The sequence below is a fragment of the Bactrocera oleae genome, chromosome 4 (assembly GCF_042242935.1).
Source record: "Bactrocera oleae isolate idBacOlea1 chromosome 4, idBacOlea1, whole genome shotgun sequence".
In the NCBI taxonomy this organism is placed as follows: domain Eukaryota; kingdom Metazoa; phylum Arthropoda; class Insecta; order Diptera; family Tephritidae; genus Bactrocera; species Bactrocera oleae.
Genome location: NC_091538.1, coordinates 55266700 through 55285839, shown reverse-complemented (window position 1 = coordinate 55285839; position 19140 = coordinate 55266700). Strand labels below are relative to the sequence as shown.

The following is a 19140-nucleotide window of genomic DNA, read 5'->3' as shown; positions in this document are numbered from 1 at the left end:
GCAAAGTCTCTTGCAAATTTTCAACTTTTTGAGCAAAATTCTAAAAAAAATATATTTTATGAATTTTTCGCTCATTTTTATAATGTTTCGTATGGCTGGTTACATTGAAGATTTCAATATTCTCGCAAATTAAACTCAAAAACCAATAAACAGAAAATTGTTAGTAAGAAATGAATGAGACTACAACAACAATGTGTGAGACTTTTACTAAAAAGTAATGATCTCAGTTTTAGATATTATAAAAATGTTTTCTAAGCTGACCAATCGATAATAGATAACGCTACTTACCCTCCGTAGTTACTCAAATTATTAAAAAAAAAATTTATTGATAATTGCCAAGAAATCGATTTGTCTGTGACGAAATTCGAAATTGTTCTGCAAATTTTTAAGAAAAATAAACAAAACTGTTAAAATAGCATTATTGGCTCAAAAATTAATTAAAGGAGTTTTTAGGTATCGAAACGCATCAGTTAGATTCATAAAGTTTTTGTCCACTTAAAATATTGCTTTACTGAATACAACAAAAAAAATGCATAACATATTCATTTGTATTGACAGCTACTTATAGTTTTTAGAGAAGTTTCAAATTGAATGTTATGACAAAAGCTAAGTGAATTTGAAAATAATCCTTTTGCTTCTATATGAAATGTATAATAAAAACCAGAAACAAGTTTAGTATTTTGGTATAGAAAACAATTATTTCAATAATTATTAATTTATATTATTTAGAGTCACACATCATTCTAAATTGATTTTATATTCCTACTACTTTTAAAGCATTAATTAGAACTGAAATAAATGTGTTTTATAAAGTTTATGCTTCTTCTGTGTTCTAGTTACAAATAACTTATATATAAAACTACTAAGACTATTACAAAAACAAAATATTTCAAAATACTATCATCAATACATGCACCTATACATTCTTAAACAATGGTGTATGCAATAAAAAAATATTTTTTTGGAAAATACTTTAAATAAAACACAAAAGTGGGGTTCTTACTATTTCTACCACTAACTATTACAATTTACATATGTATATTCTCAAAATGTACATATGTATGAATGTACATGACTATGACATGTATGCAGTTGCCAATCGGTGCAGGTTTCTATCTCTAATATTCATATGTTTATTCAAATAATTATAATTCTTATGTTATTATAATTGTGATAAATTTTAAGGTCTCCATTCTATAGCTGTAAGAAATATTCATTAGAAATTGAAAAGCCACAAAAATTATTTTTGTTTTGTAGAATTATAATATTTTATGTTGCTTTGGGTCTTTTTATTAGTTTTATTAGTAATAAATTTTTGTTAATGTGATATATTTCAAAAAAAAGCAACTATTGTAATAAAAAACATTCATCTACTGCATCAGTTGTATTACAAATGTATATGTTCTCGTTTTAAACTATACTTCATATTTTATTTAGCATAAAAAATTTACTTTAAGTTTAAATTTTTTTGAATAATATTTCAATGCATTTATTCCATTTATTATGCCAATTTGCGTCTAAAAATTATAATTTCAAATTGTATGCGTTGCACAATATTAATTTTAGTTTATTTGAAATACATATAAACATACTTAAATGCATGTATATGTACAATAAGTCCCTAGCAACTTCCGGCTTTGTTTATCCGGCTAATAAAGTATGTGGGCCTATAAAACAATATGAATCGCCTAGACGGCAACTCGGGCATTCATAAACAACATCATATACCCGCCTACCACAAACAGGAACGTGGCAATTGGCAAAAAACTTTCAATTTCACAAGTTACCCTTTAGCGTCTAAACAGTGTGACTTAGTAGAATTAAACTATCTGATTGCGGTAAACGTCCCTTATTTCCCCAAGTTGATTTTTTCCTGCAAACGCCCCCTGAAGTGTCAGTTTTTGTCCTAAAAACAAGAATCCAACGTAAACTAACTTTTTATATTAAATTTAAATCATGCCTTAATCATTTTACTTTTTCCATAATATTTTATAAGGTATTTTTCAATCACACACACAACACGCCACAACTTTGAAAAAGTGATATTCTATTACAAAATTTTTCGCTCTACAAAAAAGATTTCAATGAGCTTTTTCATAAGAATATTACTTTTAAAGTCATATGCGGTTAAAGTTATGCATCAAATGTAGTGTATTCATACAGTACACCATGTCGTATGAGCAACACTTGTGTGAATGCTCATTTGATACACACATAACTTCAACTGCCTCTAACTTTTAAATGAACGTTTTTATGGAAAAATCACTAAGATCTTTTTGTAGTGCGAAGAAATATGTTGTATTGGAATATCACTTCTGCAAAATTTAAGATTTACTTGCTTAACGCAAAATATCCAAAACTCTCTATGTTATACATTTGTACATACATAGGTATATTCGGAAAAAGAAATATAATTTAGGTACGTTTTAAATTGAAAATAAGTAGCTTGTTTGTGTTGGATCCTTGTTTTTAGAGCAAACACTGAAACTTCAGGGGGCGTATGCAAAAACACAATCAACTTGTGAAATAACGAACACTATGAAAAGTATATACATAGAAGTTGTACATAGGGCATTTTACGAATAATAATATTCGGTTTGCACTATCCGGATAGTCGTAATTTGTCGTCTATTCGATTAACCGTTCATTTTCGACTGTTCGGTTAACAGTTCGTTGTCGACTATTCGAATAGTAAGCGTTCATTCAAAAACACAAAAAAAAAACAAAAAGGCAAAAATCAAAGGCTGCTTGGATTTCAAACAATCTTCATTTATTAAAATACTCGCAGCAGAGCAACTATTTGAATAGTCACATTCGTATAGTACTTTTTGGTTAACGTTGATATGAACAGTTACAAACCGTATTTTCGAGACCGGAAAAAAATTCATTACATCGTAGAATTGAATCAATAATATTGTGCAACAGATAAGCGTGTACTTATTATGTGTGATAATGCTTTAGCACGTAATTGGCTTACTGTATTTTCTAGAGAAGAATTTAATTTTACCACTTTGCTTAAGCATTCATTATCGCTTCATAAGTAATCGTATATTTAATCGAACCATTTTATAGCACAAAAAACAATTACATATATACAAATATACAATACAACAATACCAAACATTATAAAACATTTTAAATATTCAAAATGAAAAAGAACAGAATTTATCTTCAATTAAATAATTACATATAAGTTACAATAAAAGAACTCATACAAAATATGTCAAAAATTGATGGAAACAATGAATAAATAAAATTCAGATACAGCTTGCGTTCATTTATATTTTTACAATTTGGCGATTTCACATACGTATAAATAGGTATATACGAAATACATCTGAGCAGCATTAATTAATCCAGAAATGAATATCAGGTGAAAATGTAAATGATACACAACGTAACATCCTTTCTCAAATTAAGGTTGAGCTGAACTTGAATCCAAGTATCCAACTATTAGCCAACAATTAACGGATAATAATTTAAGTAATAACAGACATCTCCAGAAAATTCCTGTTCATACAATTAAAGCCTAGCAGCACAGATTCAGTTTGTAAACTAGACATTGAGTAGTCCAAGAATTATGGCGCAGCATTTTGTTGTCAAATGAATCTAAAACAAGAAAAAACGTTAACTTCGGTTGCACCGAAGCTATATTACCCTTCACAAATACAAAGATTACAAGAACTTGATTACGACCTAATTTCGTGAAGATACCTCGTCAAATAAAAAAGTTTTCCATGCAAGCACTTTATTCAGTTCGTTCATTTAATATGGCAGCTATATGCTATAGTGATCTGATCTGAACAATTTCTTCGGAGCAGCTATATGCTATAGCATTATTCCGTTCCGACAAATGAGCAGCTTCTTAGCGGGGAAAGGACAGGTGCAAAATGTCAGATCGATAGCTTAAAAACGGAGGGACTATTTCGTATGTGTACTAGGGTGGAGCGAAAAAAATTTTTTTTTTGCTTAGCCTGAGGGTCAAATTTGTAGATAATAAAAAAGTTATGGAAAAACAAAATTTTTTAACATCTAAAGGCAGCCCCACTCACTTTTAAAGTAAAGTTTCGAGTTAAAATTTATATTTCGTAAAAAATTTTGATAAGTGTTCTAGAAGCTCTTAAGAGTCCTCTTTCTGACTAATTAAAAGTTATCAACTTAAACAAATTTTTTGTGCTCATTATTGGAGTTTTAAAAAAAGTCTTAAACGACAACATGCTTTCCTTAAGCGTTAAAATAAATTTTGAGTAAAAACCCGTCAAATTCGGTAATTTTTATAAAAATATGAAGAGCTTAAACCAAACTAATTTTTTTTTTCTGTTTAAAAAAAATTTAACTCGAAATTTACTTTAAAAGTGAGTGACCACCTCTAGATAACAAAAAATTTTCTTTATACAAATTTTACCCTCAAGCTAAGCAAAAAAAAAATTGTTTCGCTCCACCCTAATGTGTACACACAGACAAACGGACGGGCGCATAACCAGACGGACATGGCTAAATCAACTCGGCTCATTATGCTGATCATTTATTTATACATTTTATAGGGTCTTCGACGTTTCCTTCTGGATATTACAAACTTCGTGGCAAACTTAATATACCCTGTTCAGGGTATAAATTTTCTGTTGAAACAGGTTCTCGTCAGTGCATGAAAACACCGCCCAAAACCGAATTTAATCCAAAACATTGCATAAATACTGTTAAACATGGATTTGTGGAATCCTTGCCAACGCGCAGTGCTGCAGTTTTATTCAACACAGATGGTGCCACACAATATTTTACTCTAATTAATTTTAATTTACTTAATAGATTTTGGCCTAAAACTCTTATATTTAAAAAATAAATCGTTTAAAAAAATTTGTTAATCTTTAAGTTTTGAATATTTTTTTAGGACACTCCTATTATTTTGAGTAAGCCAATTTTATTATAAATTAAATATTATTTTTTTATGAATATGCATATATAACATGAATTTGCTGTTTTTTGTGTATATATTTTTCATTACTAATTATATACGATAAAAAATCCTTTGAAATAATTAAGTCACATTTACAATATTTTTTTTCTACATTATCTATGAAGCCAACTTGCACTATTATTATTTTAATAACAGCTGTATGTATACATATAAATGATCATCGTGAAGAGCTATGTCGACTTTTCCATGTCCATCTATCTGTCTGTATATACGCGGAACTAGAGTTTTTGAGATATCGTCCTTTATTCCCCAAGAAGCTGCTCATTTGTCGAAATCGTCGATATCGGATCTTTATAGCATAGCATAGCTGTCATACAAACTTGCCGATCAAAATCAAGTAAATCAAGTTATTGTATTAAAAACTTTTTATTCGACAAGATATCTTCACGAAATTAAATTAAGTAAACTCTGGCTGTCACCTAATTCTCTACTATATGTCTGATCTTATTTTTTGCTGATTTCTTTATAAAACAAAGTATCCCAAATCAATGCAATTTTACTCCAACACCAACAATATTAACACAATATTGCTGTACCAATTTCCTAGCAATACATAATCTGACCGACCCACAATAACTATTTAGTATGGTTTGAAACAGATGGAAAAGTACCGCTGCAGCACAAATGTGCGTTAATCAAATTAATTGAAACAGTTTATCTCAAGAAATTTTGTGCACATATGCATACAAACTTACATACATACATATATATATACACCTAACATAAAATATACAGTAGCTACAATAAATATGGAATCACTTAACGTAAATTTAATTACCAAAAGTTTAGGTGTAACTTTTTGGGCTTTTATGAACATAAAATGTTAAAATAGCGCTAAAGTAATGAGAAAATCTTATTAAATAACATATGAAAAATATAAAAATAGTAAACCAGTCGATCGTCTGTAGATTTGAAAGGATTTACTACTACTACGATTATATCTGTAACAAATTTCGTCCTTACCGCATACCCTATCTAAACCGATGTGAACAGATATTGTACGCGAACATTTTGCGCGCATTTCATTGAGCTTTCTGTAAGGAGAATATAGATTTCAGTATACTTCCCAACAACATACTCAATTTGAACAATACACGGCCAGACCACCAGTCGTCAATACCCATCACACGCTCATCGCTTTGCTGATATTGAAGCAAGCTCGCTCATCGATAGTTCTTATTTAACCCCGTCGTCTAGAAGATGTCACTTTCAAACCGGCCCAAAATCCCGAAACGCATCCAGTTCAGCCACACGATGCGCTCTATATTTTGTTAACATTTTGGAAGTGCTGTAACTTTAATGTTGAGGTGATTAGTCGAAGAGACCGAAATTCATATCGTCGTCTTCATCTGACTCCGACTCTTCCTTTTTGGCTACTTCTTTCTTTTCGGCAGCAGCAAGCGGCAATTAAGGCAATAATCTCACTTCGCATTACAACAGATAATGTCCTCAGAAGCAAGGAGGCAGTAGATGTAGTGGCTGCTGGAAAGCGGCTGCATATATGCTGGGCTTCAGACCACAAAGGAATTCCGGGAAACGAAACAACCGAACAACAAGAGTGCCGTCCATTTGGCTACCAAACAAGTACGGGAAATACGAAAGTCACTAAAAACGATATACAATGAAATTTCCGAAATGGCTGACACACAGATCAGGGTGAGAAAGAATGTCTTAAGGACATGCAGGATCGCCAAAATCATGTACAAGATCCCCGAAGGAAAACGCGTATTATTTTTACTCACACGGTCTCGAAAGGACTACACGACGGTTGTTGGCCTAATGACAGGTCATAACCTACTGACATTACAAGCTCCTTGTGAGAGATGCAGGAACACCTCCAATGCTTCTGTCCAGCATTATCTAGAACTCGTCTTAGATATCTTAAAGCTTCGCAATTCAAGGAACTAGATGAAGTGGCTTTTAAAGATCGAAGAAAGAAGATTGATTTATTGATTGATTATGACATGGGCATATAGTTTTAGAAATGAAGAAACAGTTTCCCACAAAAACCAAGATGTGTTACAGAAATGAATGGCCGAGCTCGAGCCAATATTTGCTTGAATATTAGTGTCCTATTTTTAGAGGGGTAGATCGTGCCTAATAGACCTAAACCGAAACCGACCAGGATTTATAAAAATATTTGGAAAATTTTTCTTGCTGCTACAACAAATACAATATAAAATAAGAACCCAACAGCAATTTTTTTCGACGATCGAAGTAATCCGGGTGCTGGTGGTTTAAAGTTTAATCGCTTAAAGTATTATTCACATAAACATACATTGATATGTACATATATGTATTTATATAAATCAAAGCCTTGTTACTTGAATTTAACATCCTGTTATAATATTATAGTAATACATACTATCTCGAAAACTGCAAATAAGAAATAATTTCATTTTCTATTTATGCAATCAGTGCAAGGTCTCAGCTTGAAAACAATTATGTATAGCCGCTCTTCCCCCAAATCGCGTGATATTAAAGCATATATGTATGTATATACATGCATATGTATTTTTGAAAGCCTTTAATTATTTAAGTAGATAAAAAAAAAGTATTTTGATTACCTACATATGTATGTACATATATATATGTATGTATAGTAAGTATGTGATAAACAAAATGTCACACGAATTGCCAGAAGACGCTCAAGTCACTTGGGGCATTGTCTGCTCTTTTATTTGACCGGCTCTGACACAAGAATCGTGCTAATTTATACAACGGTGTATGGGCTATGTACTTGGTTGTATATACAATACGAGTACACAATTTGAGCGAATTGAGGAGTGGAAACTTTTCGTCATAAACATTTTAGTACAATTACCTAGCTCCAGAAAGTTCTTCCTATTTATTAATGCAATTTTATATTGTATACTAAACAGTCAGTAGGAAATTCGAAGGCATACGCGAAATTGGCAAAAGTGCCATATTTCTATGTGCTATCGTATGTAGGTAGATAGGGTGGTAATTCGAAGTAACCGCAACGGACCCGGATTTTAATCCGGCCAAGGACTATCAACTCGGCACCATTCCTCGAAATTACTTCAGAAACATTTACTAACGCTACTACTACTACTACTATTGAAGCAGTTCTGGAAAGATAAATTTCGATCCAATGATGTATATATACTGTATATATAAGATGGTCGCACGAATTGTTTGAAAAAAAAATTTCGAATATCAGTATTTGTTTTAAGGAGTTAGGGGTAGTCAGAATTTTCATTTTTTTTTTTGCATTTTCGTTAAGTGTAATATCTTGAAAATATTCTCTGAAATTTTCAAGTTGATCCGATAATTAATTTTTGAGTTATTCGACAAATAACAAAGCACGCTCGGGCACTTGAAAGCGCTCGGGAGCTCCTTCTCTATTCATTTACGTTCTCTGGTTAGGTGAAACTTTAAATTCGTTTTTCTCAAAACTATGTTTTTTCAACTGGTGACAACTGTAACTCGAAAACCGCTACGTAGATTTTAACGAAATTTAAACAGGTTTTATTTTCGATTTTTTAAGACCAATTAACTGTTGATTTTTTCCCAAAAATCTAGAAAAAAATTTCCTGAGGCTATCATTTTGTTAATTTTTGAAAAAACAAAAAAAACTGCGATCAGGCGCAGGATTATCAATTTATAAAACAATTTTTTTTTTATCCGATTGATTTTAGATGGATCTGCAAGGACTTATGATTGTCACCGCAAAGAACGTGCCTCTGACTACCCCGTACCCCTTAAGATGATATTGTGGATCAATATGTAGTATTAAAGTTTTTCTTTTGCTAAGTACAATTGGTCTACCTAGATTCTATTTGGTATAGTATATTCGATATATGGAGGCGAACAGAAAACCCGTGATTGTGGTTACGATACTGTTAAGCTAACAAAATTCCATCAAGCTATATCATGTATTGAACGCAATGTACGATATAAAGTCTGCCGGATCATGATATCTATGTATATTCATTGTACAAGGGCCAGATTCAAACGATTTTCGAGGGAGAGTTGAAAAATATACGAACTACTATAGTAAAGTTATGCTATCGTGAAATTTGATTCGTCAGTTAAAGGCGGGGGAACCAGTTTAGGAGGCCAAAATTCGATTGGTTTTTGTGACTTTTTTTAACTGAGAAAGAATACTTAGAATACGTTTAAACTTGCAGGTTAGTTATTTCTATTTTGAACTACACTTTTAAATTTATCGATGCCATTTCCGCCGGAAGTGGTGGATTTAGAGGGTGGTCTTCATTGACGATCGCCATCTGAGTTGACTGCTGGCGGAACACCTGGAGGACACAGTTTTGATCTGAAATCATTAATTTTGTTTTCTTTAGTTGTTAGTAACCATATTTTCTAAGAATATGAACCAAGCTCTGGCCAAAAGAGTTGAAAATTAAATGTTTTGGAGGTGTTTGAACAAAATGTTATGTTTTTATATAATTTTTTTCACCTTTCTTACATAAAAAAATATAATTTACTTAATATCAATACAGAATTTAGTTCATATTTTTCGGACTTAAATAAAGGATATTCACACAAATTTTCAGAACGATTCGTTAATAACTTTTTGAGCTAGGATTCCAGGTTGAAATAAAGTGCGCTTCGGCACTGAATCGACCGGTATTTACCTTAGTGCTCATATCATCGTAACTAATCGGAATTTCGTTTTCGTATTCTTGAATAGTTGCACTAACAATTTATGCAATGAATAAAATCGATTTTTTTGTATCATCTAAACTGGCTGCCACCCTTAACCATAAATCATCAGGGTAGCTTCCAAAAGTGTGCCTGATACTCAAATCAGCGAACAATGCCTATAGAACTCTAATAAGGACAAATAATTTTCAAAATGATAAACTATTTGATCTTTTAATTTGTGTTGTGTGGCTTGAGGGTTTTTATCGGATTTTTTTCATATCGAAACTGAGCTCTGCAGATTTACATGACCTGTGTTGCGGTAACAACAGATAAAATTAGTTTTGATTGTCCAAATCAATTCGTAGCTCTGTTTCCAATAAAAAGCTCAAAATCAAAGCTCTGATTTTATTGGTTTTGTTAGCAATAACAACGATTTGCAGTATACCAGATTTGTATATCATAAAATTGGACTTACTGCGATTTACAATACTTTATTGAAATTTTTCGAAAACACACGAAGCAAAAGAATAAAATATGGTTATTGTTATGCGTGGCTCGGAATCAGTTTAAGTAACTATTAGCTAATTAGTAAAATGGCATGAAATTGTAAAAGAAAATGAGATAATTTACGTGAGAAAGCATAACAATTTTTACCCCAATGACTATTATTACCCCGTAAGTATTTGGGGCTTCTCGCAGTCAACAACCAATTATATATTCATGTGCATAAATCTAGACTAAGTAGTTTGTAATTAGCGATTTGCTAGGCTTTAACAAACATACATACATATATGTATTAGTATGTGTGTGTGAACAAATAAATGTGTTTATGCGCTTTGCAAATTAAGTCCCATTACGGAGTGAAAATTTTCCAAAATTCGAATATGTGACCCAATCGTCATAATCACGATTGAACGAGATCAACGACTGTCTATCGCCCTGTCTGCCTGCCTGTTGGATACCATACATAAATATATACAAATGTATGTAGGCACTTTAGAGTCCACTAGAATATCAGCTTATTAAATCCAGTACAGTCGAGCTTTATGTGTGGAGCACGATTAAGACGAGTTTATTCTGTACAGTGTGCAGCTAATTGTGTGTGCGGTCCATACTAGTAACTATGCGCATTCTATGTACATAAGTCCAACATGATAATAATATACAAATTGCACTTGAATACCCGCTCCTTCAGCGCAGCCATACCACTTAGTCACCAGATGAACAAACCCACAAATGACCACCTAGGTATATGCATATGTATGTATGTTATATGTATGTACATATATATGTATTTAATAGCACACATACTCAACACATACAAGTACAATTTGCGCGTACATGCAATGCAGAGCACACATGATGGAATTGGCTCCGACATCACCCACTCAGTTGACATGGACGCACTTGTTTTTATCGGACAAACTATATAAGGCAACGTTTTATTTGAAAATTTTATCAGTCAATTTTTGTATTTCTCAGCATTTACAATTGCGATTAGCAGCCAACTGAGACATCCTTAGAGAGAACGAGCCTTTTCAACTGGAATCAAGCATTATTTTAATAAACACAATGAAATACATCATCGCTGTTTTACTCGCCGCATTGGTGGCAATGGTAAGTATTGGCTTTGGGAAAAAATAATGTTAAAAATTTTTTTTTTTTTTTTGGAAATTTTTTTCCAAATTAATATACATTACATTTATAGGCCGCTGCCGAGGAGTACAAGATACGCAATCAGGATGATTTATTGAAGGCGCGCAAAGAATGCATGGAAGCGAAGAAGGTGCCCACCGAACACATTGAGAAATTCAAGAAATTCGAATTTCCCGATGATGAGGTGACGCGCTGCTACATCGAGTGCATCTTCAACAAATTCCAACTATTCAGCCCCACCGAAGGTTTCAAGACACAAAATCTGATTGCACAACTCGGCCAGAATAAGGAGAATAAGGACGCTGTGAAGGCTGATATTGAGAAGTGTGCCGATAAGAATGAACAGAAATCGGATTCATGCACATGGGCATACCGTGGATTCAAGTGTTTCATCAGTAAGAATTTACCGCTGGTGCAGGAAAGCCTCAAGAAGAATTAAATGCATTCACAGATGACGAGAAGTGAGCGTGTAGCCGGTGCCAAAAATGACATAAACCTCCAACACAAACACCACCACCAATAGCAACAGCACCATCAACAATAACAAAAACAACAACTGTAATAAGCTTTTACATAATATTAAAAAAAAAAAAAAAACTTTAGTGCAAGGCAAACCATAGTAGTGAGCAAACAACTGCAACTGCATCAGAACCTTAGTAAAGCCAGGTAAATCACAAGAGCGTAGACGCACCGGCGGCAAACAACTGAAATAAAGTAAACATTCAGGCTCATGTATGTAATAAATAATAAAGATAGAATATACATTTGCAATAGTACGGTTGAATCATCTTGAAACGTCCTGTTATTTTCGCATTTAACTACTACAATTTTTTTTTTGTTCACACATCTATGTATTATGTTTCATTCGTTCGATGTTAATTAACTTTCACGAATAAAATGGAAATGAATTACAATGTGCAAAACAATATTTTATTACTATTATTACTAGTTCGTAGAAACGGCGAGTTAATGAGGTTAGTTGATGAGTTCCCATGACAATCGGGTTTACGTTGACATTCATATAAAAATCACAAAGGCTACAAGATCGGCTGATATAAGTATACAAAAGGAAAATTTAGGAGTAGTCTCAATCTTAATGTAAAAATATAACACAAATTTTAGGAATCCAAAACTTTTACCCCATATTCAAAGAATTTCAATCTTCTCTCGTATAATTGTTTCTGAAAAAATTGTTAATTTCAATATTGTTGGATCACTACGTCAACATATTATTGATTACCTTTTAGGTACCTGTGTCCATGTGTGCCTTTGAAGTTTCCTAGAATAAAACTCGATGCCATTCCACATATTGTTACTTATTTCTTATTTGATCAGATTAACTCTTTGAGCTGAGCTTCTCGTTGTAATGCGGTAAAAAATTATTTAATATTTAACGCACAAAGCACAAAGTGCTTCGATCACAGGATGGCTCCCCAGGATGTCACCTAAACATATGTAGTTTCGCTGCTTTGTGCTGAATACCATTTGGTATTACCCTTCTCTGACTTTATTTCCGCGAACCAACGTACCTTCGTTAATTTTAACAAAGCTATAATTGTCAGAAAACATGAATTTTGCAAGGCAATCGCAGCTTCCTCCCGAATATTCTAGCAGTTTTAGCTAGTGAATGCCTAACGATGCCAGTAAAACACCTACCGAAACCCTTTGGTGCACAAGATTAAAATAGGCCTTGTCCAACGGCTGCGCAAAATACGAAAATACTCTGCGTTACTTACCAGTGAAGAGGTTCAAGATGTTATTAGGAAGCATTTCATTTCGTCTCAACGGTAGTAAGCTACAGAGTGCTGACCACACTTAAAATGCCTGATGTAAGGAGTTGTTGTTGTAACAGTTATCTAGTCCCCGCTTGGGTGGCAAGTTTCAGTTTGGTTGTCACTTAACAGGAGGCCCAGGAAACGAGTTGTTTCGATGAGGTCGGACCATAGGGAAAGCCTTACATATTGTTTGAAAATTCTCCTTTCCCGAATGGTGAAGACATTTTATTCCAATTGAGTTCTCCTAGGAAATTTTCGCAGAACTTATGCAGTCAGAACAAGAACTCGAGTTGACTGATTGCCACATCTAATATTCTTTAACCCAAGCTTTAATATATTTCACATTACAATCGAATAAGTATATAAAATTTAGACACAGTGATATTCAAGTAAAAACACATTTAAATATTTTTTCTTAGTTTTATTTTCATCAATTTTTTTCATCTAAACTAAATTTTATTATAATGTTTTTTTTTATTTATTATATATTTTTAATTTTCGTGCGTTATTTCCTTCATTTTTTAACGCTTTATTATTTTCGTCCGCATTCTTTACTGCCAGCCATTCTTATTTTTTTGTTTCTCTAATTTTTTGGATAATGTTGAAATTTTTTAAGTTGTTTTCTTCTTTTTTATCTTATCTTGCTTTGTTCATCTTGTATGCTTTTTGTGGCCTTTTTTATATTTTCATTTTTTTAATATCTTTTCGCGATATACAGTTTAGTTTTCATCTTTTCGTCTTTTGTTTGTTTTTTGTTTTTTCTATTTCTTGTTTATCTGCTTCTTTTATATATATATGTATATATCTATATATGTATTATATTTTCTTTCTTTTGCCATTTTTGATTTCCTTTTTTATTTCTTTAAGAGCTTCTTGAATTTTTAATTGCTTGGAAAATAAAACTGTTTAGAAACAGGTATGTTGGTGTGTTGCAGTTCAAAAAACATTATAACCAGTTAACCATTATAACGAAAATCCATCTTTTAAATTTTTTTTATATTTCTCGTTGTATTTTTGTCTTCATTATTTAACAGCATCTTCAATATTTTATTTTTATTCGTTTTTCGCTTTAAGCATTTTGGTCCTTCTTTTTAAATCTTTTCTTTTTTATTTTTTCCTTTCTGCTTTCACTTTTTTATTCTGATGCTCTATTCTTTTAATATTTATGACATCATTTTTTAGAAGTTTGGTAACGAACGGCTTTTATATATAATGTTTTTTGAAATCATTTTATATATTGTAAAAAAAAATCTGAAATCAAATTAGTTGGATTATAAAAAGTGTTTAAAATGAACGGGATATCACAGGATATAACAGTTGGTAGGTAATTTTTGCGTTTTTAAGATGATGTTTTAATGGAATAAGGAGAAATTTTATTTTATAAACAGCACATTAAATAAAAACACGTCCTTGATTAAACACATCTATATCCTCAAAATTAAAAAAAAAAAAAAAATAGTTTAAAGTTTATTATTTTACTACTTTATTATATATACTACATTCGAAAAATGACTATGCTCTCTCACCCTGCATTTCTCTTTTCTCTCTCACCTATCAATTATATTATTAAACAAAACTCACTTCGTAAAAAAACAATGAAATCAGTAAAATCAAAACAAATCTTTCAAGTGATAAAAAAATATGTGTCTAGTTTGTTGAAATAAAAAGCAATTTGTGAATAATGATACATAAAGCCAATAACGACTTAAATGTGATTAAGAAAAACATAAATATAATGACTTACCTTAGAAGTAAGAATAAAACATTAATCAGTATGGTGCATAGTAATTTGCTCGTCCGCGATAACCCCTTCTGAAACGAAAGCATAGTTCGAATTAATTGAATGTTTCAAGATAGACAGATTTTTTTACCGTATACTTACATTGGACGACGTGAACCACGGAAGGATGTGTGACAACAAGCGCGTGATATGCGAGCTCCTCGGCCACGGAAACTTCCGCGTGCAAAACGATTTGTCGTAGACAATCCTGGGCGATTAGTGCGCTTAGACATCACCTAATTATAGAAATGTATTTTCATAAAATTTTCGAATATATACTTAAGGTTCATTATAATCATTGTATTTGTGTACAAACCTTAATTTGGCGACCTCTAAAGAGAGTCTCGTTCATAGCCAATGCTGTCTCAACAAATTCCTTGGAACCAAACTCAATATAAGCAAAGCCTTTAGGGTGACCATCAGCTTTATTGCATAGTATAGTCACACGGTTTATGGTTCCACAACCATGAAAATGTGATTCTAACTCCTCAGCGGAAGCGCCATAGTCAACATTGCCAACGTATACTGAACGTGTATCAATTTCTTGTTTTTCTTCTAAAGATAATGGCACTGTGGCCAATCCTGTTGTAGAACCAGCCATTTGTTTGTCCACTTCAGATTGCATTTGTTTAATTTTTTCGGCTTCCTCCTCCATTTCCTTAACTCGCGCCTTTATTGCTTCCAGTTCAGGATCGATTTGCATATTGGCTTCCTCCTTTTTAGAAAAAAAAAAAAAAAACACGTTAATTACAAAAAACAAACACTATACAGATAAAAGTAGCATTAAGAGACTATATGCATCAATTTACTGCGAAACTAAACTGCACTCGTACAAAACAGAAAATGCAAATGCCAAACAACTGACTCTTTATATATGTATATTACTCTATGTAGGCGTTATTTTTCATTTTCAGGTTTCTTTTTGTTTAATCTTCTGCACTACATGAACCAGTTATTGTCGAAAATGCACGTATTAAACCGGAATTCAAAGATATTTGTATACCATAAAGGCTTTTCATTATTTTGCAGGTACTCACCTCGTTTTCGTTCATTAGTTCTGCTTCGTGCTCGCCATTTGCCTCATCAAGATTGTCCAGCAGTTGATCTTCGTTCAACGATAAGTCTTCGTCTGCCATTTTACTAATCGATATTTTAAAGCTGCCACCAAATAAACAACCACCCAGGAAAGCTCAGATATAGTTCTCTTTTAACTTTTGTTGCTCTTCTCCAAGCGTAAACGGTCCACTCTTTTGTCTCCAATACTATTCTATGACGTATGAAATTTATATTAGTTTCCTTTTCTATCTCTTGGCATTTCATAGGCATGCATGCATACAAATACAATGTAAAGTATCTTATGCGCGCGCACAAAACTAAATTCGCTTTACTATAGCCGCAGCCATTTTGAGCGAATTGTGCGAGCAAAAGCCAAGGGAAATTTTTGTGGGAAACCAAAAACAGAGCACTCATTGACAGCGTGACATTTTTGTTTTTCCATATTTACCCGTAATTAACTTCAATACTTACCAAGTACAATTAATATGTTAACAGTAAAAATTCACTAAGTTCACGTAATTTAAATATTAAAAATTGTTATTAAATTCCCGCACAATATTAAAATATTTTATTTTTAATTCCACGAAAGTGAAAACTATACTGATTTCTCTACCACCGGTTGTACGAAAGAAACCTACGCAGCGAAATTAGTTGACATATAATTTTAACAGATAGTGTGCGTAATAGATTTCAATGAACATGCAGGGTTGCATTTCGTAGAAATTGTGAGAAAAATTACTTCTGATAAAAAGAGGATATTGTAAATATTTGAACTTGAAATTTTCACAAAATAATAAATATATATATATATGCATAAATCTTATGAATTATTAGTGATGATAACGAGGAAACCAACATGTAAAATTAATATACCTAATAATAATACTTCTTCATAAATTGTATGTTTTAATACTTATGGCAATATCAAATGTATTCAGTATATTATATACGTACTCGGCCTCCGCTCATAAAAATATTTTGTTTACTACGCAATGTCACACAAGCAGTAAGATAATTATAATATTAAATACGATGAATATTGACGAAGAATCCGATTATGAAGAAGATGAATTTTTAATTTTTGCTGATTTCAAAAATCAACTTGGTTCCCTTGATTTGGAAGAAAACATAGCAGTGAAAATCATTGGACTTGAAAAGGACCCAGTCGCTGAAGTGAATGGAAATATATTTAAAGGTACTTAAAATTCTATACGTTTACATATATGTCCTTAACACGAATATTAATAGGAACTTATGATTACCCAATGGGCACGTGCGTTTTTTTTGAAAAGGACTTGGACGCCGCGCCGTCTGATCCTCTATTCGAAACGAGCTGTCGGCAGAAATATAAATATTTTGCCAAAACCAATAAAGTTATAAATTTTGAACGTATATATGTTGAACAAAAATGCGACGAAACCATCAATAATGTGTCTAATACTATTAGCACAAACATTTTTCCAGAAAAATCCGAAGACGTTGAACAAGAGCAACATAAAATACAGACTGAGGATGATAAACTTCGAATTAATATTTCATATGAAGATGCTATAAAACAATTTCAAACGTGTGATGAAAATAGTTAATGTATTTATGTACATTTCAAAATACAATATAAAATATATATACATCTATATATATATGTATAATATACAAACATATTTAAATATACTATAAATTAACGTGTTCAACTTTCAACACCATTTCTATTCTTTCCAGTGAAATTTCTTTAAAATTGAATCCACAATGGAAGAAATACTAGGTCAAGAAATGCGCACACCGCTGGTACTTCGAAAGTTTTTAAATGAGTGGAAGACTTTTCTCGAATCAATAGTAATGCCAAAAACTGAATGCGATATACAAAATGCTATGAATTTATCAGAAAATCATAAACGTTTTAGCGACGTTGTTGCACAATGTTCATTAGAGAAATTAGAACAAGAAAATGATATTAATATTGTTAAATATGAACCAGGTATTACAAATCCAGCACGTATTCCAATAATTGTCGATGACACGAATTTAAAAACATACAAAGAGCTTGTTAAAGGGAAAAACAATACCAGTCAAAATCGCAATCCTTTTAAGCGTTCTCGGGAAACATATGCCATGGTGCCGTTTCCTCGTCCGCAGCAAATTGAAAAATATGATTTCAGTGACTTTTATAATGATATAATTTTAAAGATACGCATTTACAGACCAGCACGTGCTGTACACACCGGTCAAAGTTTAGAAAAGCCAGTATTTGCGGAGGAATTCGAGTGCCTAGGGTCAAATTATCTTAGCGATTTGCGTGACAAAATTTCCTGTGTCTGTAAAATGAAGCGATTTTTTGATGTTAGCGATAACCCAACAGCTGAACTTCCAGGAAAAACTACAGACCCAGCCTTTTTTTTCATAAATAATATTTTTTACAATGACCGTCGAAATCCGGTCAATCCCGATTATTCAGAAGTTATCCGTACTTGGGCTAAGAAAGCTGTGGGTCTAAAGGATTTACATTTTGAAGTGGCTCAAATGGAAACCACGCGTTTTTTAGACTTAACCGTTAGCATAGGTTTTCCGCAATTATATCAACATCACGGAAACTGCGAACATGTGTTTGTCATCTCCCAGATTGGAGTCGTGGCGCCTAGGTTGCAGTGTGCGCAACGCCATATGTATCCTCGACTCTGTTCATTTGGATATTTTAATAATCGTGTTTGTAACATGTGTGGCACACGTCGTTACACCTTTATCGTAACAAAAAGTGATCGTCAACTACACGATCCAGCATATATATGCAACAAGTGCTTTTTTGATTACCACTATATAGATGGGAATAAAATAGGTAATTTCCAGGCGTTCAAAGTAAATGAGGATAATGAGGAGGAAGAGGTAATAAAATATATAAAAAAATCAAGAGTTGAAGATGAATATAGCACAGATGAAAATGATGAAATGCCTAATATGCAAACATCAATAAACAACACAATGTAAAATAGTATATATATATATTGTATTAAATAAGCTAATTATTAATGCTTAGGAATGTCCTTAAAAAAATACTTTAGTAACAGGTAGTTCTAAATATGTTAAAATAAGTACATACATATGTATGTATATTAATGATTTCGCAATTACAATTAGACACGAACGCGTTTCATTTCTTATAATGAATATAAATAAAATAAAAATATTTATTATTTTATTATTCGTATTTATAATAGGTTTATGTTTATGTCAAAGATGGTATGCATATATGTTACGTTTGCTATTGTGTCGTGTCA

The 19140-nt window shown here is 32.1% G+C and overlaps 4 protein-coding genes and 1 long non-coding RNA gene across 7 annotated transcripts; 3 read left to right on the top strand and 2 right to left on the bottom strand.

Annotated features, from left to right (window-relative positions):
* Nucleotides 1–2996: 2996 nt before the first annotated feature.
* LOC118681016 (uncharacterized) lies at nucleotides 2997–6201 on the bottom strand. The gene is made up of 2 exons (XR_004976651.2): nucleotides 5395–6201; nucleotides 2997–3609 (listed from the first exon to the last, which is right to left on the bottom strand). It is a non-coding gene; the product is annotated as an uncharacterized lncRNA (long non-coding RNA).
* Nucleotides 6202–11045: 4844 nt separating this feature from the next.
* Obp44a (Odorant-binding protein 44a) lies at nucleotides 11046–12055 on the top strand. Its single transcript, XM_014239407.3, has 2 exons — nucleotides 11046–11221; nucleotides 11313–12055. Exons 1-2 carry the CDS (start codon nucleotides 11177–11179, stop codon nucleotides 11697–11699), a joined length of 432 nt encoding a protein of 143 aa, XP_014094882.1. The 5' UTR covers nucleotides 11046–11176; the 3' UTR covers nucleotides 11700–12055.
* On the bottom strand, nucleotides 11848–16484 carry Pabp2 (poly(A) binding protein nuclear 1). Of its 3 annotated transcripts, none has more exons than XM_036363402.2 (6): nucleotides 16343–16484; nucleotides 15853–16082; nucleotides 15132–15530; nucleotides 14918–15051; nucleotides 14780–14844; nucleotides 11848–14286 (listed from the first exon to the last, which is right to left on the bottom strand). In XM_036363402.2, the coding sequence occupies exons 2-5, from the start codon at nucleotides 15949–15951 to the stop codon at nucleotides 14805–14807; spliced, it is 672 nt and encodes a 223-aa protein (XP_036219295.1). In that variant the 5' UTR covers nucleotides 15952–16082; nucleotides 16343–16484; the 3' UTR covers nucleotides 11848–14286; nucleotides 14780–14804. The 3 variants fall into 3 exon arrangements, with proteins under 3 accessions (XP_036219295.1, XP_014094880.1, XP_036219294.1); XM_014239405.3 differs by having other exon boundaries at nucleotides 14780–14847; nucleotides 16343–16483; XM_036363401.2 differs by having other exon boundaries at nucleotides 14780–14847; nucleotides 15853–16077; nucleotides 16343–16483.
* Nucleotides 16485–16786: 302 nt separating this feature from the next.
* LOC106620784 (uncharacterized) lies at nucleotides 16787–17569 on the top strand. Its single transcript, XM_014239406.3, has 2 exons — nucleotides 16787–17066; nucleotides 17120–17569. The coding sequence occupies exons 1-2, from the start codon at nucleotides 16787–16789 to the stop codon at nucleotides 17455–17457; spliced, it is 618 nt and encodes a 205-aa protein (XP_014094881.2). The 3' UTR covers nucleotides 17458–17569.
* Nucleotides 16897–19070, top strand: Pbp49 (proximal sequence element A Pbp49). The gene is made up of 2 exons (XM_014239402.3): nucleotides 16897–17066; nucleotides 17591–19070. The coding sequence occupies exon 2, from the start codon at nucleotides 17618–17620 to the stop codon at nucleotides 18848–18850; it is 1233 nt and encodes a 410-aa protein (XP_014094877.2). The 5' UTR covers nucleotides 16897–17066; nucleotides 17591–17617; the 3' UTR covers nucleotides 18851–19070.
* Nucleotides 19071–19140: the final 70 nt, after the last annotated feature.